Raw genomic sequence first — 23,191 nt, 5'->3', positions numbered from 1 at the left:
TATAGGATTCTCCAGATTGGTAGGGGACCAGAGTGGTATAGCGTCGATCGCGCGCGAGTGGAAAAGCGTGTCGGTCTGCGGCCAGTTGCGCCCAGTTGCATATCTGCTACGAAGCGGATACGTCATGCGCGGATCGACAAATCATAGAAATATACTATAAAAAGTCGCGATGGGACCAGAAGTGTCTGAACCATCACCACAAATTTCTCTTCTTCGTACAGATTCATCGACGCGGTGTGCCCATTAGCTCGTTGGAGGGTCCAAGTAAGTGCCACTTCCGGTTTATCCACTCGACACTTTCGTACTTTTAATCTTTTCCCTTTACCCCCCTCGAATCCCATTCAAACATCTAAAAGCCACATATGTATCTCTTTCACTTATTTTATTATTTATATCCAACCAGACTTCATCAAAATGTCTAACGTCTTGTTAAAAACATTGCAAAAAAATTGTGTAACTCTTACTTTGTAAAATTTTAACAATGTTACTGAAATATTTCTGATGAACTTTTGAAGATGTTAGAGAATGCTTCTTTCGTCGTTTCCTGATCCCCACAGAACCACGTGCTTTTCGTGGCAAGACAATTCTGCTTTATTTGTGTACGAAACTGTGATTGGTGTGCATAAAAATTAAATGATAAAAGTACAAATGTTTGCAAAAAAGTATTTACTCCACAGCAACTGTTTTTATAAAGTGTTTTATTATTTTATGTATTACGTAACTGCTGAGGAATTGATCTTTTACCCGAAACTTTACAGACTTTTGACACTTTTTCCAATGCGTTATTCGATCGTACTATTTGCGAAAAGAATCCTTTTGCATAAATTAATTAAACGATCAATTTTCAGCCTCCTTCCCTTTCCTCGTTACATTTGCCTCGACAAAGATTGTTCTCAATTTGTTTATTAAATAATTCGTTCTTCTCGCAAATTTTGATTAATATGTCTAAAAAATGGTAAGTCAGGGAGTTTACAAAAAAGTATTAATTCCGTAGCATTTGGTTTCGCAAAGTGCTTTATTATTTTCTATATTACATAAATGTAATAGAATAGATAGTTTTTTGTTTCTGCGAAACAAAACTACTTTTTGTGCATACCACCTATTGTTCAATATTTGTTATATCATTGACTTTTTCTCACTAAGAGATTGACTCAACCTAAACAGCACGTATTCTTCCTCAATTTTTTGCACCTGTTAAGAATAATTGCTCGAGCACTGTTCGGTTAAAGTTAAATCTTAAGAGAATCTTGGATCTTGGTTGAAAATGAATATATATATATATATATAATAAAAATAATAAATGGAGGTTTATTATTGGCCGTTGGATCGAGGGAGTAGGTGGTTATTGCATTAATGATGGTAGTAGTTGTGTGTGTATTGGTGTTGGTGCTGATTGAACTCCAATTTGTTTCGTGGTGTTCCTTGGCACAGCGAGCGATAGTAGTCACAGATCCAATTGCTTCCACGTGGAGTAATTTCGTGATACATTCAGGAGCCCTCTCCTGTCCATTCATGCCAATTTTGTCTTCTCAGATGCCAGGCAACTCACGCGCATCATCGTTCATCAAATTCAGTTTGTTGCCTTCCCAATGTCTCACCCATTACTATAGCATCCACCATATTCTCACGTATATAGACACTCGTAGAAAGCTCAATTTCCATCAGATTCATTCAATCATTATTCTTATTATTTTCTACTCAATCTTTTTGATTCTTCTCCTCCCTCTGCTAGAATTTATTCATCAATTTCACGTAATCCATGCAAGAGATTCAAGTTTTCTAGCTTATCGATCATACTTGGAGCCTCTTGATATAACAATTGTACTTTTCTAATGATTTTCACTTTCACTGCTCATTTTTAATTTTAATTTAACACTCTTATATATATATATGTTTGCTTCTTCTGCGAAATGGCGACCGTCGCAAAATTGCAAATTAGTCGAACGCTTCGCTCATCTATCTTTATCGCTTAGATATCGCTCTCCTTTTTACATCACGTGTACACCGTACAATGTAAATAAATTACTCGAAAAAATGATAAGTTTTTAATTGGAGATTCGGCGTAACCGTCGAAATCTTCTCCATTTTTATCACTTCGAATGCATCGACGTTTTTTCATCCCTGACAAAACTTGACATTTAAACAAAGAGAGAAATTTTATTTATAAAAATTCAATTTCATATATATATATGTATACATATATATATTAGGGTGGACGTTAAAAAAATTTTTTTGACGGATCCCCAAAAACCACTAGTATTTGATGAGAAACTACAGTGGTTGAAACCTGTGGCCTGATAAATGATGGAAACACGTGCCTCAATGCACGATCAAATATAATTTTCGAAGAATTTTACAGTTTTTCGCAGATAACTCATTAAATATTCGATTCTATGAAAAGATGCATATAACCTTTTCTCTGAAGAATTAAATTCTACATAATAAAGGTTCTATACATTTTTCTTCTAGAATGCATACTAATCGAGATATTGCTGAAAAATCGATCCTCTTTTTCGTTTATACACATTATATTGACATGCTCATATGAGTAGTTATTCTTATTTCGCTGTAGTTATACATTTTATTTCTCTTAATTTAATAAAATATGTTAATTGTACGGTAAACTAAAAATAATTATTCATATAAACAAATCAATATGTATAATGCGCGTATAAACGAAAAAGAGGATTGATTTTTCAAGAATATCTCGATTAGTATGCATTCTAGAAGAAAAATGTATAGAACCTTTATTATGTAGAATTTAATTCTTCAGAGAAAAGGTTATATGCATCTTTTCATAGAATCGAATATTTAATGAGTTATCTGCGAAAAACTGTAAAATTATTCGAAAATTATATTTGATCGCATTGAGGCACGTGTTTCCATCATTTATCAGGCCACAGGTTTCAACCACTGTAGTTTCTCATCAAATACTAGTGGTTTTTGGGGATCCGTCAAAAAAATTTTTTTAACGATCACCCTAATATATATAAATCACTCTACGTAACTTTTCAGCCAAATAAATAAAATATTCATATTTGACAATATGGTTTTAAGAGTTGAATTCTTCCATCACTATTTTATTTATAATTGGAAAACTATTAATTAAGAAGCCTCAATTTAAAAGCTATTAAGCATTAAAATTCTTTACTTTAAAACTTTCATTTACTCCCTAAATTCCCCGAGCGATGATTCACCAATAAGAGAAGGTTATCGGATAGTCTATCAATAGGGATCAAATAATGCATAATCCTTAATAGCTTTTTAATTTAAAGCTAGATTAAAAATAGAGCAAAATTAGAAAAGCATAAATATCAAACAAAAATGTTATAGATATAAGACGTTCTGGAAATAAATTCTATACATTTTTATTCCTAAAATCATTAATTTTTAGGTTTGCATCAAGTTCACCAACTACTACATATAATAATCATTATATATATATATATATACATATATAGGAAAGAGCCTTGTACTTTGGGTTATTTTTATTTAAACTGCTGCTCCTATAACTTACAGAAAATAATTTAAATTCACCTATATATTCAATTTCTTAAGCCTAAACTATTTATCTCTAAAATTTGATTACTCCATTCTTTATGTTTGTATAATTAGAGGATTCTTTTGATTTAAGAGATGAAGAAATTTCTCAAGATACAAGAGTCTTCCCTACATATATGCAGCAGCTGATTTTTTAAATAAAAATTTCTATCTTCGACTCATTACAGCCAAACTTATTAAGAAAAGTTGAGAGAAATTCAAGAAAAAAGAAAGAAAGAAAGTAAGACAAAAATGTTGCGAGAATTGGCAAAATTCGGCTTTTCCACGAATTCTCTTGAATGTATGGTTATAATCGTGAGGGGTTGACGATTCATCGCAATCAATGTCGCTGACAAAGACAGTCTTCCGCCCAACTTTCATTCGAGATATATTTATATGAAGTAACAATTACCGCTTCCTACTTAGGGCTTAAGCCAGCAATAAGCATAATGACCGGCCTAATCTAACATAGCGTGGCCTAAAAAAATTTACGCAAAGTAATTAACCGATTAGTCAATAAAGATAAGATAAACACAATCAGGGACAAAATTAGATCGATTTCCGTGACTTTCCATCCCTCTCTTTTCCTTTCGCAGGAAAATTTTGGCACGATGGACAGATTTTCTATACTTTATCAATAATTTGATTCTCATCGAAACACTGATAAAAAAGCAATAAATAAAGATTTGGTTTTTTAATTCGTATCTTTCATCGATAAGCGCGAAGTCTCGTTTATTTTTATAAATATAAGTAATAGGTATAAAGTGTGTTTAAGCAATGAGGAAGGGGGGGGGGGGAGGGAGTAGTGGAAAAAATTGCAAGTAAAACATTGAGCAATCCCTACCCCCTATGACTGAAAGTACGTCTTATTAGATTATTTAACCGATGAGCCCGACTCTCTCTCTCTCTCTCTCTCTCTCTCTCTCTCTTGACTTTGGTGAAACGGAGCTGAGGAATAGAGTGGGGGAGGAACTAAGGAGAGGGACGAAAATTTTTATAATCATCCCAGAGGCTCCCCACTAGCCACTCGTCGATTATTATTCTCTCGGAGATTCCTGCTCTCGCACATTTCCTGCAACACTCGTTCCTTCTCGTTCATCGCGCACGTGCTCGATCCGTTCATTCATTCAAAACTCGCCCGTCCTCCACCGTATATATACATATAGATACGTTCTCCACGCGAATCTACCTTACTAAGATATTCATAAAACGTGCGAGAAAAGTCTATCCATGTGCTCTCATCATTTTCCCTCGATTTTTTTGTCATTTTCGTAATTGTAACATCGTCTATTCGTCACTCAAGACTCTCGTCGAATGTAGGGAATTACTCTGGTGAGTTTCTTACTATATACATTTACCTATATCTGTTACAATTATTAGTTCACTTGATATAATTTTGGTTAATTCTTATATAAGCATGCAGTTTTTCTTCATATTCTCTTTTCTGATTTTCTTGCATGCATTTTAATCGTCAGTGAAATTTCTATTTAGAAATAGCAAAGAATTTGATACACGTGATTTCATTTGTAAACATTTTGAGATCGAGTGATGAATATCTATTTCACCTCCATATATATATATATATATATATATACAAATCCATTTAGAAATTTTAGTCAATTCTCGAAGCAATAGTTTTCCTTAATATTTTTCTTTCTTTGCTTTTCTATATAGCATTTATTTTTAAATATAATTAATTAAATTGTAGGATTGACCGACGAGAGTCCATTGAAATCAATTAAAGATCCACTGGAAAATCTAAACCAACAAATCACTTTTGAACGTGCATGTATTTTTACTTATCACTGTCTCGTTTATTTTTCATTTACCAGGCACAAAAATTGAGCACGTCGCTTGAATCGTAAATGTATGTTCCCTCTATATTTTCCTGTTTTTTGTTTCAAAGATATAATTAATGAATAAAATTTTAGAAATGAACTGGTGAGCAGTCGATTCCTTATACATATATATAAACAAGAAATATGTGTATTAGGGAAATGCGCATTTCGCTGAATGCAGGGGAGGAGAGAAATAATTTAATAAACGGTATCAGAATTTGCTCGGTTGTCATTGGTGTTGATAATTAGTGAAACTATAGACGACGACGTGGTGGAAACGATAAGCCATTCCTGCATGACATTTCTAAAAATACTAAACTCCATCTTCTCGTTAATTAACAATAACGCCAGTATCTTAATTAATTTGATTTATGAGAGCGCGGTAATCTACGAAAGTATTACGTAAAACTGAAAAAGCAAGGAAGTGCGTGGAAAAATGATTGGACGATAAACTTGCAGACAGTTCAAACTGCACGAGTGAAAAAACCAAATTCAGCGGTTTACTTTGATCATGCCCAACCTTACTTATATCGATGAATTAAAATAAGTAAATTTCGTATGTATAGCTATAGATAAAATATTACGTGGAGTATTATATATCTCGATTGAAACGAGGAGAGTAGAGTAAAAAATAATACTATCTCTCTCTCTCTCTCTCTCTCTCTCTCTCTCTCTCTCTCAGCATGCACAGGGAGAATAGAAATACATTTTGAATCGACTTGACACTGCGATGAATTTTAAAAAATATTATAATTTTGCAGTATAAGAGGAGATAGATAGGACCCTTTGAGAAATTCGAAAATGTGAGTGCACCTATTGCGAGCTTTGACCTCAGCTGATAATAGACGATAACTCTGGACGACCGGATCGTCCATTTTTGCAATTGTAACCACCAACGAGTGTCTTGAGATAATGGCGCCATCAATAGGCAAGTTACATTTAAACAACATAATTATTTCCTCTAACTCATTGGTAATCGTTTATCATGCATGCAGAAAACTAAAAGAAAACATTTCTCACCCTAGAAATCCAAGAGTCCGTCGAGTTGAACATCCAACACGCCGTCAACGAGACAGGTGACATTTATTTCTCTCTTTTTCTATTTTATTAATAAAATACTGCACTGTATCTATATATGTTCGTCAATACTTTTCCAGGCTGAATAGAAAGACAATCGTTATATTATATTATTTTTCACATTATTTCTCTCAAGGTTTCGGCAAATTCAACATCAAAGTAGCCATTCTTTGTGGTCTGATCTACTGCAATACAGCATTCAGCATAACGAGTATCGGATTCGTTTTACCATCCGCAGCCTGCGACTTTCAAATGACTACTATTGATAAGGATCGACTTAGCACATCTTTCATGCTAGGTGAAAATAATTATTTCTATAGGCTCTCTTTTATTTATGCACACTTTTCTATTTAAAAAACATATGTCAGAATACAATTAAGGAGAGAGTTGAAAAATATCTTATGCAATAAAAGTAACCTAGGCTTAAACACAACATTGACTTATTTTGATAATGATAAATGAAATACAATTGTTTGTATGAAAATAATCAGGTATGCTGGCTGGCGCTTATTTCTGGGGCTGCTTCGCGGATATGAAGGGTAGAAAATACGCACTGATGGTGGCCTTACTGTCGCACGGTGGGATCGAGTTTGTCTCCTCTTTCGTCTCCAACTACTGGTGCTTCATTTTTTTAAAAACCTTCAGTGGTTTCGCGTGAGTATATATATATATATATATATATCTGCGATGAAAGAAAAATTGTCAAAGAAACGATGAGATTTTATCATTAACATCGTCGTCGTACCAGGTTGAGCGGTCAAAGCGGATTACTTTTTACTTATCTAGGTGAATTTCAACCCACGAAATATCGTGACAGGCTACTCTGCTGGCTAGAAATGGCCTGGACGATAGGCCTCATTTTATTACCTCGTAAGTATCTCTCGCATTATATTTAATTATTTCTAAATCTCGAGTTCTAGCTCGGACATAAAATTTGGTAAAACTTGCAATGTATATATATATATATATATATATATATATATATTAATTCCTATATATGCATATAAGTTCTAGCCTGGCTGGTTATACCTATGAATTTCACCATGGATACTTGGCCCTTCTACTTTCACTCGTGGAACATTTTCGTCCTGGCATGTTCCATACCCTCCCTCCTAATCGGGATTTGGATCTGTTTCTTCCCGGAAACACCCAAGTACCTCGCTGAGGCCAACATGAATCACATATTGGCCAAGGTCCTCACCAGGATGTACGCGGAGAACACTGGAAATGCTCCGGAAGAATATTTCGTTAGTGATATCGATAATTGTGTATTGATGTTAAAAAATCAAGAGAAGATCATTTCTCTACAGTGTTTTCATAATTATATATATATATATATATATATATATATATATATATTTATTTATTTTCAACAGAAAACCGTGGCGAATCACGAAATTCCCAGCGTTAGTGAGATGGTGAGGAAGATAGAGGGAAGGGAGGAGGTGAGGCCGGATGAAGGGGAGAAGGAGAAGAAAAAGTCTCTGAACAAAATGATGAAGGTGCTGTGCAGCCAAACCACCGCGTTGCTCAGACCTCCCTACATTCAACGCACCCTCAGCATTTGCACCCTCATGTTCTGCGTTACTTCCTCCTATTATACTCTGATCCTCTGGTTCCCAGACATGTTCCAGAGATTCGCCAAGTTCGAGGAACTGCACCCGGACTCCTCCACCAGCATGTGCAAATTGTCCAGTAATATTGGATTAGCCAATGAAACTATGGTTATTACTCTCTTTTATTTTCATATATTTTATTGTGTCTTCCCTTTCTTCCTATAATTTTCCTCGGAGCATGGATATGACAATCAAAAAGACTATCTTGAAAAAAAATTAATCGTTCCTCTCTAGTCAATTGAAACAAACATGCACCTATATATTTACTTTCTATTACTTATATAGAGCTTTCCGTTGTACTTTCTCTTACTTTCTTTTTCTATTTGTCCTGTCATTTTATTGATTCTAAATAAGTATATATTCAATATAGAATTAATTGTAATTTTAATGAATTTGCTAAATTTTCAGACGTCGGTACAGGACACATTCGGTTGCCAAGATTCCATAAACATGGACGTGTTTCTGCACACTTTAATATTAGGATTATCCTGTTTACCCGCAAGCATTTTGCTGCCACTCACGGTAGACCGTGTGGGATATAGATTTTACTTAGGTAATCAAATACTCGAGTAGCTATATAATTATTCAACTATTTCATTTTAATTTATTAAAGTTTTTATATAGCAATTCTTATGTACAGATGTATGAGTACATCGAAAAAGTTTAGAAACCGATTCTGAAGACGTGGTTTTCCCTACCAATAAGCTATATCATATTAACAATGGTATATATTCTAGGTAGTGTATGTTATAGCATATAATTCATTAGTGCATTTTTCCCTTCTTCTATATACGTACATTTACTGTGAGGGAGAGCTTGGTACAGGGACTCACCCTTTTCTATCGCTCACTTAAATTTTCTTTAAAAAATATATATGTTTATTTAAAGAGGGGAAAAGTATAAGCGGTTCGCTTCAGAAATTTGTGCCAAAGCCCAAACTTGGGTATTTCTTTCTTACCTTTGAAATTTACTTTGAAAGTGATGCGGTTAAAATAATAAAACAGAAAAAAACATGTTTTAACACCCATTCTAATATATATATATATATATATATATATTAGGGTGGACGTTAAAAAAAATTTTTTTGACGGATCCCCAAAAACCACTAGTATTTGATGAGAAACTACAGTGGTTGAAACCTGTGGCCTGATAAATGATGGAAACACGTGCCTCAATGCGATCAAATACAATTTTCGAAGAATTTTAGTTTTTCGCAGATAACTCATTAAATATTCGATTCTATGAAAAGATGCATATAACCTTTTCTCTGAAGAATTAAATTCTACATAATAAAGATTCTATACATTTTTCTTCTAGAATGCATACTAATCGAGATATTGCTGAAAAATCGATCCTCTTTTTCGTTTATACACATTATATTGACATGCTCATATGAGTAGTTATTCTTATTTCGCTGTAGTTACACATTTTATTTCTCTTAATTTAATAAAATATGTTAATTGTACGGTAAACTAAAAATAATTATTCATATAAACAAATCAATATGTATAATGCGTGTATAAACGAAAAAGAGGATTGATTTTTCCGGAATATCTCGATTAGTATGCATTCTAGAAGAAAAATGTATAGAACCTTTATTATGTAGAATTTAATTCTTCAGAGAAAAGGTTATATGCATCTTTTCATAGAATCGAATATTTAATGAGTTATCTGCGAAAAACTGTAAAATTCTTCAAAAATTATATTTGATCGCATTGAGGCACGTGTTTCCATCATTTATCAGGCCACAGGTTTCAACCACTGTAGTTTCTCATCAAATACTAGTGGTTTTTGGGGATCCGTCAAAAAATTTTCTTTTAACGATCACCCTAATATATATATACAATTTGTTGTAGTATTCTGTACATTAAGCGCCTGTGGTATAACCATCGGATTATTTTTCGTCAAATCAGCAACGCAGAATTTAATTTTGTCCTGCCTCTTCGAAGCTTTGCTGTCCGTTTGTATGAGCATCGTTTTTTGCGTCGTTGTCGATTTATTCCCGACGAAATTGAGGTAAAGAGAGTCGAAAGACTGAAACGCTTTCCTTTTAATCGAAGTGAAGAGAATTTGATATTATATGTTTTTTGCATGCATAAATTTGCACTCTTTCATAGGGTAATGGCAGCAGCTTTGTCCGCGTTCTGCGGGCGTCTGGGCTCTTTGTTTGGGAACGCCTTGTTCGGCTATCTCATCGACACCTTCTGCGTATCCCTCATAGGAATCGTTGCCCTGGAATTATTAGGTAATTCAGTTATGATTGTAAATTAAAGTTTTTATCAAGGCTTAATTTTTTTCATGTTATAATTTTGTCAAGTTGCGGAAAATCGTTTAACGATATTGAGATATTTCTATCGATTTACAGTATCTGCTGTCCTTGGTACGTTTCTATCCAGAAGTGGGCAAGATCCAAAAGCAGTTCGTACTGGAATAATTAAAGACGCAGCTGCTTAGTGCAATCAAGTGCTTCTATTTGAAAAACTGTATTTACTTTTCGCGAGAAGCTCCTGTTCTCTTCCTCACTTCCTCACTTCCTCTCTCTCTCTCTCTCTCTCTCTCTCTCTCTCTCTCTCTCTATCTGTTTACCGGGCAGCTTGACTCGAAAGAAACATTAAACAACTGGGTCGTTTATCAACTTCGCCATTCGCAATTTTGTACAGTGTGCCACATGTGATAATTACAAACCAATTTATAATTAATTTTAAGCAAACGAACTATATATTCATATTGCGCACGACACACGATATTTGGAAATTAAAATTTAGTCTCGAGTAAAGTTATAAAAATAAGCATATATAAGTAGCTGGATATTAATTAAGAAAAAGAAAGTTATTGATATATACTTTTCCCACATTTTGTCACATCTCCATCTTTCATTCAGCGTTTTTCATTTAATTATTTACAAGTGATTCAACGTTATTTGGATGGTTTTTCTTATTCAACGTTGTTTGGTCATACTTTTTTATTTGTTAATAAATGTTATAGATCCGCTTAGAGGTCTGTTTCTCTCTGCGGTGAATCTGAATTTCCCGCCGAGGCGCCGCGTGCCGATCATAATATTATTTATTTGGCGCGCAGCCGCGAACCAATCGCAGCCAAATGAAAACACACCGTATGAATAGTATATGAATACCGGCCGTTGGGTGACTTTTTTTGTGTGAACGCCGCCCGCCGCCGCGCCAAAATTTATATCATAGTTAAAAGCGTGTCCAGTCACCGGTGTCAACAAAAACTGGAAGAACAGAAATATTGATACTGTTTGTGAATTTGATAGTTCAATCCGTTTAACCACATCATAAGTCGAATCAGAAAAAGAGATTATGGCAGCACAAGTTTACAAAGATGATAACTTAGGGGCCAATCGATTGGTTATGATATATGTATGATACTCAGGAGAATACATCAAAAGCCGTAATACAAATTATGTTTGTAAGATGTTTTATTGAAATTTTAACTATTATTATAATATAATCTTAAACAGGTTGCAGTTTTGCAGGTAAATAGAAAAACTTTAATATCAAAACAGGAACTAATACCATTGGAAGGAATCCAAATTGCGATTATGAGATTGTAATGAGTAATGTAAGTCTGCAATTATCGTCACGGGGTCGTATGATACGATAGTGCTACGACTACGAGCACTGTATGTAACACAGTCAGGATACACAGGAGCACGGTCCTAGCTTCGACGGTTTGAGTTGAGAGGAAGCTGGCTGCTGGAAAGTGGAATCCCGGCTGGAAGACTTGGCGAGTGACAACTGGCCGACATCCGGCGGCCGCTGGCGCAGGCCGCAGGCTTGCAGTTCTCAAGCTAAGGCCAGCTAAGCCTTAAATGCAATGCGAGTAAAATTTTACTAGCGAGAAACGCTCCGCGAGACGGCCATCTGGTGGCGTTGTGCCAAGGTGGGAAGTAATCAGTAATGACCGTTAAACAGGTTAAACTCAGTTAAACTCGTCCATTGGACTTGTTGAAAGTGCAATTAAAAATTTAATAAATCTCCGACTGTGATATGAAAGATATTTTTGGAGCTAAAGTTCTGTGTTTTGCTCCAATTAGCTAATACTATCGGATTATACTTGTCAACTTGCCGACGAATTTCACTCTAGTCAATTGGATAATTAGACATCGGGCGAATCACGATGGCGGGATTTTCTTTAAGGGTTAAGACGAAATCGGGTCAAAAGGTGGTTACTGGTTTGAAACCAGAAGATAAGGTATCCGTGCTAAAAGTGAAATTGTCGGAGCTCACTGAAATCTCTGCTAGTGAGCTCCATGTACTAATTGGCTATCCTCCTAAGCCTGTGGACCTTAGTCAAAGCGACTCGACACTTGAGGAATGTGGTATAGCTTCGGGAGAAACCCTAATTGTCGAAGAGAAGCAAGGAGTTTGCAATGGAGAGGTAAAACAGACTGATGAGAATATAATTGGTCGATCTCATATCGTTGATCAGGAGATTTTGTCTCAACCAGGGGTCTTAATGAAAAAAATTGTTCCTGCTGACAATTCGTGCCTATTTACCAGTGTTGGATATGTCCTTAATGGTAGATTATAAACTGCTTCTATGAATTTTGCAAAGCTACCGTTGATACAAATTTAAATTCTTTGGTAGGTAAGGTTGACACTTCTTGTGCCAAGATGATGAGAGAAATCATTGCCAGTGCGGTTAGTGCTGAACCAGATGTATATAATGAAGCCATTTTGGGTAAACCAAACAAGGATTATTGCCAATGGATTTTAAAGTCTGACTCCTGGGGTGGAGCCATAGAATTATCCATACTCTCAAAGTTCTATGGGTTAGAGATAGCTGTAATCGATAGTATAAATGCCATAATCAATAGATTCGGGGAAGACCAGCATTATGCTCAAAGGGTTTACCTGTTATTTGATGGAATTCATTATGACCCGATTTATATGGAGCCTCTTGATGTAAAATATATAATTAATCTCTAATCTATTCTCAATTTATACATTGCTGAAATTAAATTATGCTTTTAGGGTGGAAGTATTCAGACCATCTTTCCATCGGAAGATAAACAGACCATGATGAAAGCTATAGAGCTTGCTAAAGAGGCCAAATCTAGTCATCAATATACAGATATACAAAAGTTCACCTTAAAGTGTAATCTGTGTAATAAAAAGTTGAGTGGACAAGGTGGGGCTCAGATACACGCCAAAGAGACAGGTCATATGAGTTTTAAAGAAATAAATTCATAACACAGTGATACAAAAATTTTGAAAATTTTTAATTGGTCATTCGGTGCTTTGGGTACCAAATTTTTGATAGTATATGTTAAACAATACAACTTCTATTTACGCTTAATAAATGAAAATCATTGCATGGGGAGTGGTATATTTTAAGGGTAAAACAATGTTTAATGTGCTTATATATATTTATATATATACAGCAAAAAGAATTATTAAATTATCTTCAAATGTACAAACATCGAGTACAAGAGATATAAATGGACTATTATTTAATATTTAATGCACAGGTTTTTAATTTCGGCATAAGCTAATTAATCAAACATGTGTTCATTCTGTTTTATTGCTTAAGGTTCGAAGAAATACCTTTATTTCATTGCTTTAATGTTTTATTTACACCACAATTTTAGAAGTAAAGATTGAAAAAAAATCAATATAGATTGGCGAGATTAAGAATCTGTGATATTTAGTTTAATTATATATACCTATATTCTGTATAGAGACAATTATGGTAACTAAGTTCCATGCTGTGCATAAATATTTTAGTATGATTGGAATTAAATATGGTGTCAATAATGGACTAAAAAATGTAGATAATTTAAAAGTATTTTTAATGTTTTCTTTTTTGCATAGAATAATACATAATAAGCACAAAAAAAACTTGATAGATCAAATCTTTCCCTTAAAGACTCATAGAAATAAACAAAATATTTATTAACAGTACTATAAGCAAACTAAGACTTAACAATTAACCATGTACCTGTAGAATTAGTTATTGTTTATGTAACACATTTACGATCGAAATCACTTGATTTTAGTAACAGATTTATTGACTGATTTCTTTCATCTGAATCGTCATTTAAATCAATCTGAATCGCAAAAAAAATAACGAGTTTTTTTTTCATGAATTTTTTACAAGAAAAGGAAACTTATACTTATATTGATACAAAAAATTTTATATGAGCACATCCTTTGTTCTCAGGTATACGCATAACGCAATAAAAAAAAATATATATTTATACATTGTGTCCAATGTGATTTTGTATCTTCCAATTAAAAAAATTATTAATATTAGATTTTTAGATTATAGAAGGTGAGGGATTTTGGAGAGGAAAAAAAAATAATGCAATCTCGATCGCGGTGGTAGAGTAGGTAGGTCAATAAAGAAATTTTATTGAGAGCTTTGAGTTTTTTTGGTTAGATGGCGCCTCCTGTGTGAAAAAAAATACCGTTGGATAGGTTAGAAATAAAATGAATCGTCGTACGTACGGCAACTTGCGGCGTATGCTGATGCCGCTACGCTACGCTGTACGTTGTTGATTTTCAGTTTCTTGCAAGCCGTGACAAAAGTGGTGTCGATGTATAGTATACTACATAAACAACCAACGCCAATACGAAGTTGAGCACATCCAACAAAAGCTAAAGTCCACGAGTGCGAAGTCTGCAAGAAAAGCTTCTGAGTGCGTCCTTTCCCTGAGGAAAAAAGTTTGGTTGGAAAAATATTTGGTGGATGAGAGACAAATTATTTACTGGTGTTGGGCAGGGGGATTCGGAAAGAAACATGGTGTGAATTGAAATCATTCATGTGATAAAATGTCGTCTAAGTTGACGCTGCTACATATAGTCGATAAAAATCTACTGATAAATAGGTGAAGATGGAAGATGAAGCGGACCTCAGAGAACAATTATTCCACAACACAGTCCGCGAAAATATTGTAAGTAAAATCACATTTTACACGTTTGTATTTGATGTTTCGTCGATCTTTTGTCTCTACTGTCCCGAGTATGTGTGCTCGCTTGACGTTTAATGCCACGTTTCAAATTTTTGTTCTCCTCAATTTAACTCACAACTTTAGAAAGAATCCCCCGCGATAATATTTAGGAATTCATAAGGTTAAGTAATGTAGCCAGGTTGAATGAGCAACTAATCTGGTGGATTATTTATATACAAGATAAAATTTGAAATATTAGGTGATGTGAGGGGGGTGCAGAAATAGTGCGATATTCAATATAACCATCTCTCAATGATTTTTTATCAATCACCTTTAACACTATCGCGGAAACCTCAATTTAGACCGAGCTTATCGTTAAATGGTGATAAGCTAGTTGATTATATTCATGACGTGAAGTATATTGACAGCTGAAATAATTACTTTAGCCTTTGTTAATCCACTTGACGGCGTGTAATTTACTGGCGCCTTTATCGAAGATCGTATTAAATCATCGAATATAAGTTTCGGAGTCGAGTAACTTTTCGTTACTCTCGTTACCATTTCAAAGTCTATTTCGAACACAGAAATGATTTGTTAAGAAGATTTGCCCTAAAAATTACAAAAATATATTTTTCGGTACCTTTTTAGTGATTCGTCCATTTTCCTATATATAAATCGTTTGATAGATTCCTGAAGACGTTTCAGTGTCAAGTATTTCTTAAGGAAACGTGCTTTCTCGGTACTTTCTTAAACAACTGTTACATTCCTGCTGAGTTTTTCCGCGCATTCCCGGCAACTAGGTCTTATCCGAGAGAAAATTATTTTCTTTCACGCTGGAAGCCATTATAAACCGAACGACACTTTACTTAAGAATGCTGTAAGCAAGAAGCAAAGCCCTCGAAAATTGTATTGAGCAAAAATAAACAGAAAGGAAGAAGATCCCTTTATATTTACTTCATTTTAGCCATCGTAGGGAAACGGCAGGCAGGAAATGAACGAATCGAATTCCTATGACTAATTTACAGTTTCACAGGAAACAAATTGAGAAGCAATTGGTGCGATCGAATGTTTTGAATATTCCTTTACAACGACAAACGCGTCTGCCGGTGATAAAAAGAAAAAATCTGTCGGTGATTGTTGAGGTAGCCGGCTGTCTTAACGGTTCTAACTTCCCGGAATAAAATTCCTCGCATATAATTAAGCCTCAGCCGTTTTTATACCTCCAAGCAATGCCAAGGGAAGTAATGTAAATATTAAATATAAACGCAGACTTCCGAAATTAGAAATTTCGAGCAATTAAGAAATGAACTATTTTCAGTATATAATGACCATTATCATTGATCAGACCTCGTTTCTTTGCAACGAAGAATGCTGAATCACTGTTTTTATACTGGAATGGGGTTGATGAAAATTATATGAAAGTGTACGTATTTGGTTCTCAGTCAAGGACCGAGGAGAGAGACGTGCAGGGAGAGGGAGATCGGTTAAGGGGATCGACAGATGATTTTTTGGTGGTTGTGTGGGGGGGATTGAGTAAATAGCAAAGCGCGCGTGTAAAGGAATTAAGTGCATGCGTGCCAAATAGTTGGTAGTACTTTATTGTAACGGAACACGAAGCTTTACACATGCAGTGCAGGCAGAGCAGCCTGTTGCATTGGGTTGGTTGGATTGGGAGTCCAACTTCCATCCAAGAGATATCCGAGGAGGTATCCTATTCTGAGCCGTCCGGTCCGGGGTTGGGCCAGTATACCTGGCCTAACCTAACCCGAGAGACTCCCTGCCAAGAAGAATGCGCGACACGCGCGCGCTCGTCAAATAATAAATATAGGCTGCCTGTGTGTGTGTGCCTGCACTCTTAAGCGCTGCTATGCTGCATAAATGTCACTGACAACTACCCCCCCCCCCCCCCCCCTCCCCTTGTATATACATATATGTATATACTATACTCTAATGTATCCACACATAGTAGCACACTAACACGCGCGTGATACTGATACTAGCCAATCGAGATTGTTCCCGATTCGCTTGCTAATTACAACACTCGTCTCTCCACGTCATTCGATTAGACTTACTTTTTTTACACCTGCACACTTACAGTGGTAAATTTTATTGTCACGAGTAAATCTCGATTAGCCAAGTACAACAATGGGATAAGATTAAACCACAAGAGATTTTTTTATTTTTGCTTCGCATTCACATATATATGTATATATATAAAATTGGGTGAAAAATAAGATAACAACATTCTCTCCACTCCATCGTTCAATTAGACCTACTTTTTTACTCATGCACGTGCACACTTGCAATGGCACACTTTATATATCGTCACATATAAATCTCGATTCGCCAAATACAACATGGGACTAGGATTAACTTGGGAGATTTATATCTCTACTTGGTTTTTCCTCTGTTGATACACAAAATTCAGTTGAAAACGGTATAACATTGGATAAGGCCATTTTTAAACAATAATTAATTTATCTGCTTCTTTTACTCTACTAATACGTACAAGAGAAGGGATAAAAAATAATTACTGTTTTGTTATTGAACATCGCAATTGTTAAACTACTGCATCGATGTTGATCGATCTAATGTTAATGGCGTTAGCAAACGTAACTGTGGATGGATGGAATGCCAACTATAACTATATGCTACAAGTTTCGCGTTGAAGTTGATTAGAGGACGACGCACTTTGCCTGTTATCCTTGGCTCTACCCACCCACCTTGAGAGAGATAGACCCCATCTTCTCACCCAGCCCATTCCCTTCTTCTTCCCATCCAACAAAGCAAATCGCAAATGTGTTCTTCTTTCCTCCATCTTCCTCTTCACCAACTAATTTAATCATAGTTTTCTCATTCGTTTGGTCATTTTAAGCCACGAGCTTTCATCCCTCCATTTCGATGTTCTTGATATTTTGGGATTGAGGAAAAAATCACCGTTTTCTTTTAAAATAATTTAGTGTTGAATTTCTAGATTTTAAGGATGATATATTTGGTCTGTGCGTGTGTGTGTGTGTGTAGAGACAAATCACTGAGGGAGTTGCGGTGCGTGCATTCACGCACAGATTGGAGAAATTAATATAAATATGTGCGAGTGCATGGCACGTAGAGCGAACGCGCGACATGAATTTGGCTTCAAAGTTCAATGACCCTGAATATCATCAGTTTTACTTCGAACATTAGAGATAGAGAGATCCTAGAGATTGGCGAACCCTCCCTCTCTACCTTACCCCTCGTTTTGTTTTTAATTTTTCGAACAAATTACAATCGTTACAGGGCAATGCACTTTACTTGTTGTCCTTGACTCCATCTTCTCCCCTTTACCTGTAAAGCCTTCATCTTCCCACCCATACCCCCACCTTTAATGAAGCAACTCACGAACATTCCTTCGTATCCCCTCATTTCGTATCGATTTAATTATATTTTCTTCGTTATCAAGACCTGTGTACGAGACATGAGATGGATGAGAGAATTATGTCGAGAATCTCAGGCATATGTACACTCGGTATATTTTAATGTATATATAATTATTTGATCGTACAGTATAGAAGAGGTCTTTATGATTATTTCGGTTCACTGCAATTTTCAATTACCATACGCCGATGCTCGGATTCTCCCCGATCGATTTATTAAGAAATATCTATCACTGCATCTTTTCATTTTTCAAACACAATTTTCCCATAGTTTGGTTGACAAAATTCGTTAAAGAGCGATACATTTGACTGTTGTACATTGTTCAATCTCCCCACTCTTTTCCCGAAGAAAGTAAATTCCAAGCATTATTTCCCCTCCGTTGTTAATAACGACTTAATCCATATTTGTATAACATTTTATACACCTGCCTTATTTATATTAATATAAACATTAATTTTATGTTATTATGTTTTGCTACTTTTCTTATTATAAATATCGATAAATTTATCAGGTCTCCAATTTTCAAATACAACTATGTTTTATTTGGAAGAATATATAAAACTGATTTCTGTGTGGTGTACGGAAAACGCAGTTTATTGAGACAATTTAATCGGATTTGACCGGACAGAAGACAAACATTTAAGCAGATTACCCGTAAGGATTCCCCCGTTTGTTTTAATCTTGACATTCGCGAGGTTTACAGGAAAACGCAATACTTTAATTGCGCATCTTGCGTAATTTGTGCAAGTTTTTAACGGGGGGGGGGGGGGGGGGGGCAGAAGGGGAACTACCACCGGTGTCCTTGGATATCCCACGCTTCGCTGCATTCGCAGTGGTCATTATGATTCTGGATAATAATGGGAGTAGATTTATTCCTTTCAGGCTCATTGACTTCAATTTTCGACAATTATTGACCAACCCAAACTTTCAACGATTGTTTAACCGACCAAAGTGCCCCCTCAAAACGTTAGAATTCATGAAACGATCCATAAACTAGTCTTCTATTAAGTTAGAACTTCATTTTTAACGCCAAGAGAGACTGTTGACAAAGTTAAATTGATTGTATTCTACGAAAGCATTTGATATATAGTTTGATATAACCTCTATTTACTGTTGTTTACATTAGATTGAATATAATTTAGATTAAATTTTGTCCTCACGAATAACCTGTCATTAATAGATGAGGTCATTCTTTCCGTGTTCCTCTCACGCTTTACGATTCCTATTTCGTGGTATTAATATCTATCCGTTGGTATATATACGTGTGTACTTTTGCCTCTCTGTATAGCTACTTCTTTTTTCTCCTTTATCCCCAGAAAGTTCAACGAACTACTATTTTTACAGACGCTTCACTCGTAACACTACGACAGAGCAAATGACAGCAAAATATGCATTTTTTTTATAGATTTTGTCCTCTTGCTGGCTCAGAGACACAGTCTGGATCGTTGCTTCAAAAAATAAACGGTTTTAATCATTTGTATAATTGGTTGATCAGAAGCAAGCATCGAAACATTTGCGCTCTTTCGTACGAGTCGGTAAAGCGAGGCTAATCAAAGGAATAATGTGCAATTATTAAACGAAGCGTGAAGGTAAACAAAGGCGTATGATTCAGGAAACGATTTCAATGTATGCGTAACCTAACACAAACAAGCGTGACGCAATTTAATAACCAAGCACACAAGATACATACAACACTCGTGGTCTTATCGCTCGTCGACAGGTGTATAAAAATAAAAGCATGAAGCACAGAGAGGGAGAGAAAAGCCTTCCTGTTTCCTTTTAATGTAACGAGAGATGTTGCCTTAGAAATGACTAATTGGTGACGAAAGTATCAATTTACATTGTAATGGCGCCAGGAAGTTTGTAAGAGCTTGAAAGCGTTCGATTGATACAATGTGTTTTTTAACCTAACCAAGGAATTGATACAATTTCAAAATTAATTCGATTGATTTAGTAGATGATTTGGAGACAATTGTTATAAGATTCTTTTGTTTGTGCAGATCTTTCTGTTGCTGTTCCTGCTGCTTTACATATCGAGTTACGCGCTGATTGGTAGATTTCGTCGTCGAGATAGAGATGATTATTTCTCTGTGGATGAGGATGAGGCAACTGTTTATAGGATCAGCCTTTGGCTATGCACAGTTGCCTTGGCAGTTTCCATCGGTGCCACGCTCTTATTACCAGTTTCCATTGCCAGCAATGAAGTTCTCATTCTCTATCCCAACAGCTACTATGTTAAATGGCTCAACAGCTCACTCGTACATGGTAAAATCCATTTGGATCAACTGAATTATAATTTATAAAATAATACACATCATTCTGATCAATTCAATTTTACCTTAGGTCTTTGGAATCACGTATTTCTATTCTCAAACCTATCTCTCTTTGTGTTCCTTCCATTTGCCTATTTATTCACAGAGTCGGAAGGCTTCTCAGGCCATAGAAAGGTAAATATTACTTGTATTCTCTGTAAAAGATCAAAATATTGAACATTTGTTTTTTTTTTTCTTATATAGGGTGTTATGGCAAGAGTTTATGAGACAGTAACAGTCCTTTGCCTCTTAGGAACTCTTGTACTGGGCATGACATATGTTTTATCAGCCTTAATAGATTACCAAAAGTCTAGTTTACACACACTGCTCAATCTCTGGAGTTACTATCTACCGTTTCTCTACTCTTGCGTGTCATTCGTGGGAGTTGTCATGCTTCTAGTATGTACACCAATAGGATTTGTGAGACTCTTTGGTGTAGTAGGTTCCTTTTTGGTAAAGCCACAATTTTTAAAAAATCTTGATGAGGAGTTTTCTGCCTATCGCCTTGAGGAGGATTGCATCAGGTAATAATACAAGTCCATAATGTATAACAGGCAAATTAATCAATATATTCTTATGATATTTAGGAGGAGACTGCAACATGCAAAAATGACAGGAAAGTCATATGTTTCACCAGTGCCAATGTCTCCACCAGGATGTGGCACAATCCTAGAGGACGATGAGGAGCTATTGAGTGTTAGTCCTGGATTAATGTCTTTGAGAAATGGTGCCTTACAACGAGGTCTAGCACAAAGACTAGAGGATGTTCAAAAACGAAGAAAATTATTGGATGAACAAAGAAGAACCTGGTGGGTTAGGAGAACGCTGCTTTATCCTCTAGCAATGCTGGCTTTGTTGATTTTATCCACTGCAACTGCCTTATTAGCTGTCCAAAACACACTGGAACTACTTATTGGTATTAAAGCTCTACCTTTGAGTACCAGGGTAAATAAGCATACAATATTTTTCTTCCTGCTGTATTCTTAACTTCCTTCTTATCAATTGGGGATTTGTTTTAGCAATTCACATTAGGCATTAGTTCATTGTCCAAACTTGGTCCTATAGGGGCCACTGTAGAAGTTGCTGTAATATTGTATCTAGCAGCAACTAGTGCAATTGGATTATACACGCTGCCAGGCATAAGAAGAGTACAACCGCGATTTCATTCCACCCCTCTCACTCATTTAATAGCTAATTGTGCCCTTCTACTCGTCCTCAGCTCGGCATTACCACTTTTATCTAGGATTTTAGGTTTGTATAATACTAAATATCTCTATTTTATTTGTTAATAATTCTTCTAAGAATTAAGATTATTATAACATTTCTCTGGCAGGAATGACAAATTTTGATCTATTGGGGGATTTTGGACGCATCGAATGGCTGGGTAATTTTAAATTAGTCTTATTTTATAATTTAATCTTCGCCACCGCAGCGATAGGCTGTTTAGCAACAAAATTCACCGCGACTGTACGCAAAGAAATTTACGCCAGACTACGCAGCAGTTTTATGAGTATTTTCAAAAATGAAGGTAAGAGAACCTCATCTGGGATGTTTTATACAAAGGAAGATTAGACTGATTTAAATTTTAAGTGAATTTAATAAACAGTGAATTTTCAAAGATAATTAAGTCGATCGCAATTTTAACTGAAAATTCATTGTTTGTTTGTACGAATTGATTTGTCAAATCAGCAATTGACTAAAGTCGAGGGTGATAACGAGACCAATCTATTGAATGATATCAACACTAGCTGTTTAGTTATTGCAATTGTTGTTTGGATAATCATTTTTTAAGCTAGAGAAGCTAGTAGACCTACTGGATATGTAGCAGTCACATTTACAACCAAACATTGTGATAAGACATGAAAAACATTGTATGAATAATTAAACATAATGTACCATATAGATATATGAAGACTTATTTATATGTATTAGCATACGTTAAATTGTGTGCAACTTTTTTGCTAATTCTTTATAAGTATATTTCAGTCGTAATCTATTTAAGATTTTGCGAGTGATCGGCACTCGCGTAGAACTTAAATTATCTGAGATTCATATCGCGATTAAGTTTGATAGTTTGACCGATTAGGCTAAAATAGTAATAAGCGGTCATTTTATGTTACGGAGAACGTTAAATCATTCTGTACTTTTTAAAAACTAATACGCGTCTATCATCAAGAATGTCTAGTCTTATAATAACATAATGAACTGTAACTAGTGAAAACTGAATGGGTTTAAAGAATCATATGACTGCTATTATGTTTCATGAAAATTTTCGCAATACTATAGCTTCCTCTAATTTTGTTCAAATTAAATTAGCAAAATTGTCAGCAATGATTTTTTCTCAAAAGATATTTTTACCGAGTTCCATGATAATCAGACTGTTCTGATTTTGTCGTAAATTTTTCTTTTTTTATAATTTAAATTATTTAATATATGTGGGGATCTCAAATTAAAGAAGTTGCATTTGGATAAGTTATT

General features: G+C 35.1%; 3 protein-coding genes across 4 annotated transcripts; all 3 read left to right on the top strand.

Annotated features, from left to right (window-relative positions):
* Nucleotides 1–119: 119 nt before the first annotated feature.
* LOC136778537 (synaptic vesicle glycoprotein 2B-like) lies at nt 120–10,957 on the top strand. 2 transcript variants are annotated; one of them, XM_066735471.1, is made up of 12 exons: nt 120–264; nt 6,140–6,306; nt 6,404–6,454; nt 6,592–6,753; nt 6,947–7,109; nt 7,204–7,325; nt 7,464–7,702; nt 7,832–8,179; nt 8,480–8,624; nt 9,928–10,087; nt 10,189–10,316; nt 10,437–10,957. In XM_066735471.1, the coding sequence occupies exons 2-12, from the start codon at nt 6,291–6,293 to the stop codon at nt 10,523–10,525; spliced, it is 1,623 nt and encodes a 540-aa protein (XP_066591568.1). In that variant the 5' UTR covers nt 120–264; nt 6,140–6,290; the 3' UTR covers nt 10,526–10,957. The 2 variants fall into 2 exon arrangements, with proteins under 2 accessions (XP_066591568.1, XP_066591569.1); XM_066735472.1 differs by lacking the exon at nt 120–264 and adding an exon at nt 4,642–4,872.
* Nucleotides 10,958–12,015: 1,058 nt separating this feature from the next.
* Nucleotides 12,016–14,296, top strand: Yod1 (Yod1 deubiquitinase). The gene is made up of 3 exons (XM_066735473.1): nt 12,016–12,614; nt 12,683–12,999; nt 13,069–14,296. The coding sequence occupies exons 1-3, from the start codon at nt 12,212–12,214 to the stop codon at nt 13,285–13,287; spliced, it is 939 nt and encodes a 312-aa protein (XP_066591570.1). The 5' UTR covers nt 12,016–12,211; the 3' UTR covers nt 13,288–14,296.
* Nucleotides 14,297–14,560: 264 nt separating this feature from the next.
* On the top strand, nt 14,561–22,293 carry lili (LMBR1-like protein). Its single transcript, XM_066735429.1, has 7 exons — nt 14,561–14,990; nt 20,402–20,666; nt 20,745–20,848; nt 20,918–21,237; nt 21,301–21,658; nt 21,733–21,964; nt 22,047–22,293. The coding sequence occupies exons 1-7, from the start codon at nt 14,931–14,933 to the stop codon at nt 22,283–22,285; spliced, it is 1,578 nt and encodes a 525-aa protein (XP_066591526.1). The 5' UTR covers nt 14,561–14,930; the 3' UTR covers nt 22,286–22,293.
* The last annotated feature ends 898 nt before the right edge of the window (nt 22,294–23,191 follow it).

Source organism: Prorops nasuta, unplaced genomic scaffold, assembly GCF_024137725.1.
Source record: "Prorops nasuta isolate Cenicafe-Biocafe unplaced genomic scaffold, Cenicafe_Pnas_1.2 PNAS00014, whole genome shotgun sequence".
Classification (NCBI taxonomy): domain Eukaryota; kingdom Metazoa; phylum Arthropoda; class Insecta; order Hymenoptera; family Bethylidae; genus Prorops; species Prorops nasuta.
This window is presented reverse-complemented; position numbering and strand designations above follow the sequence as displayed.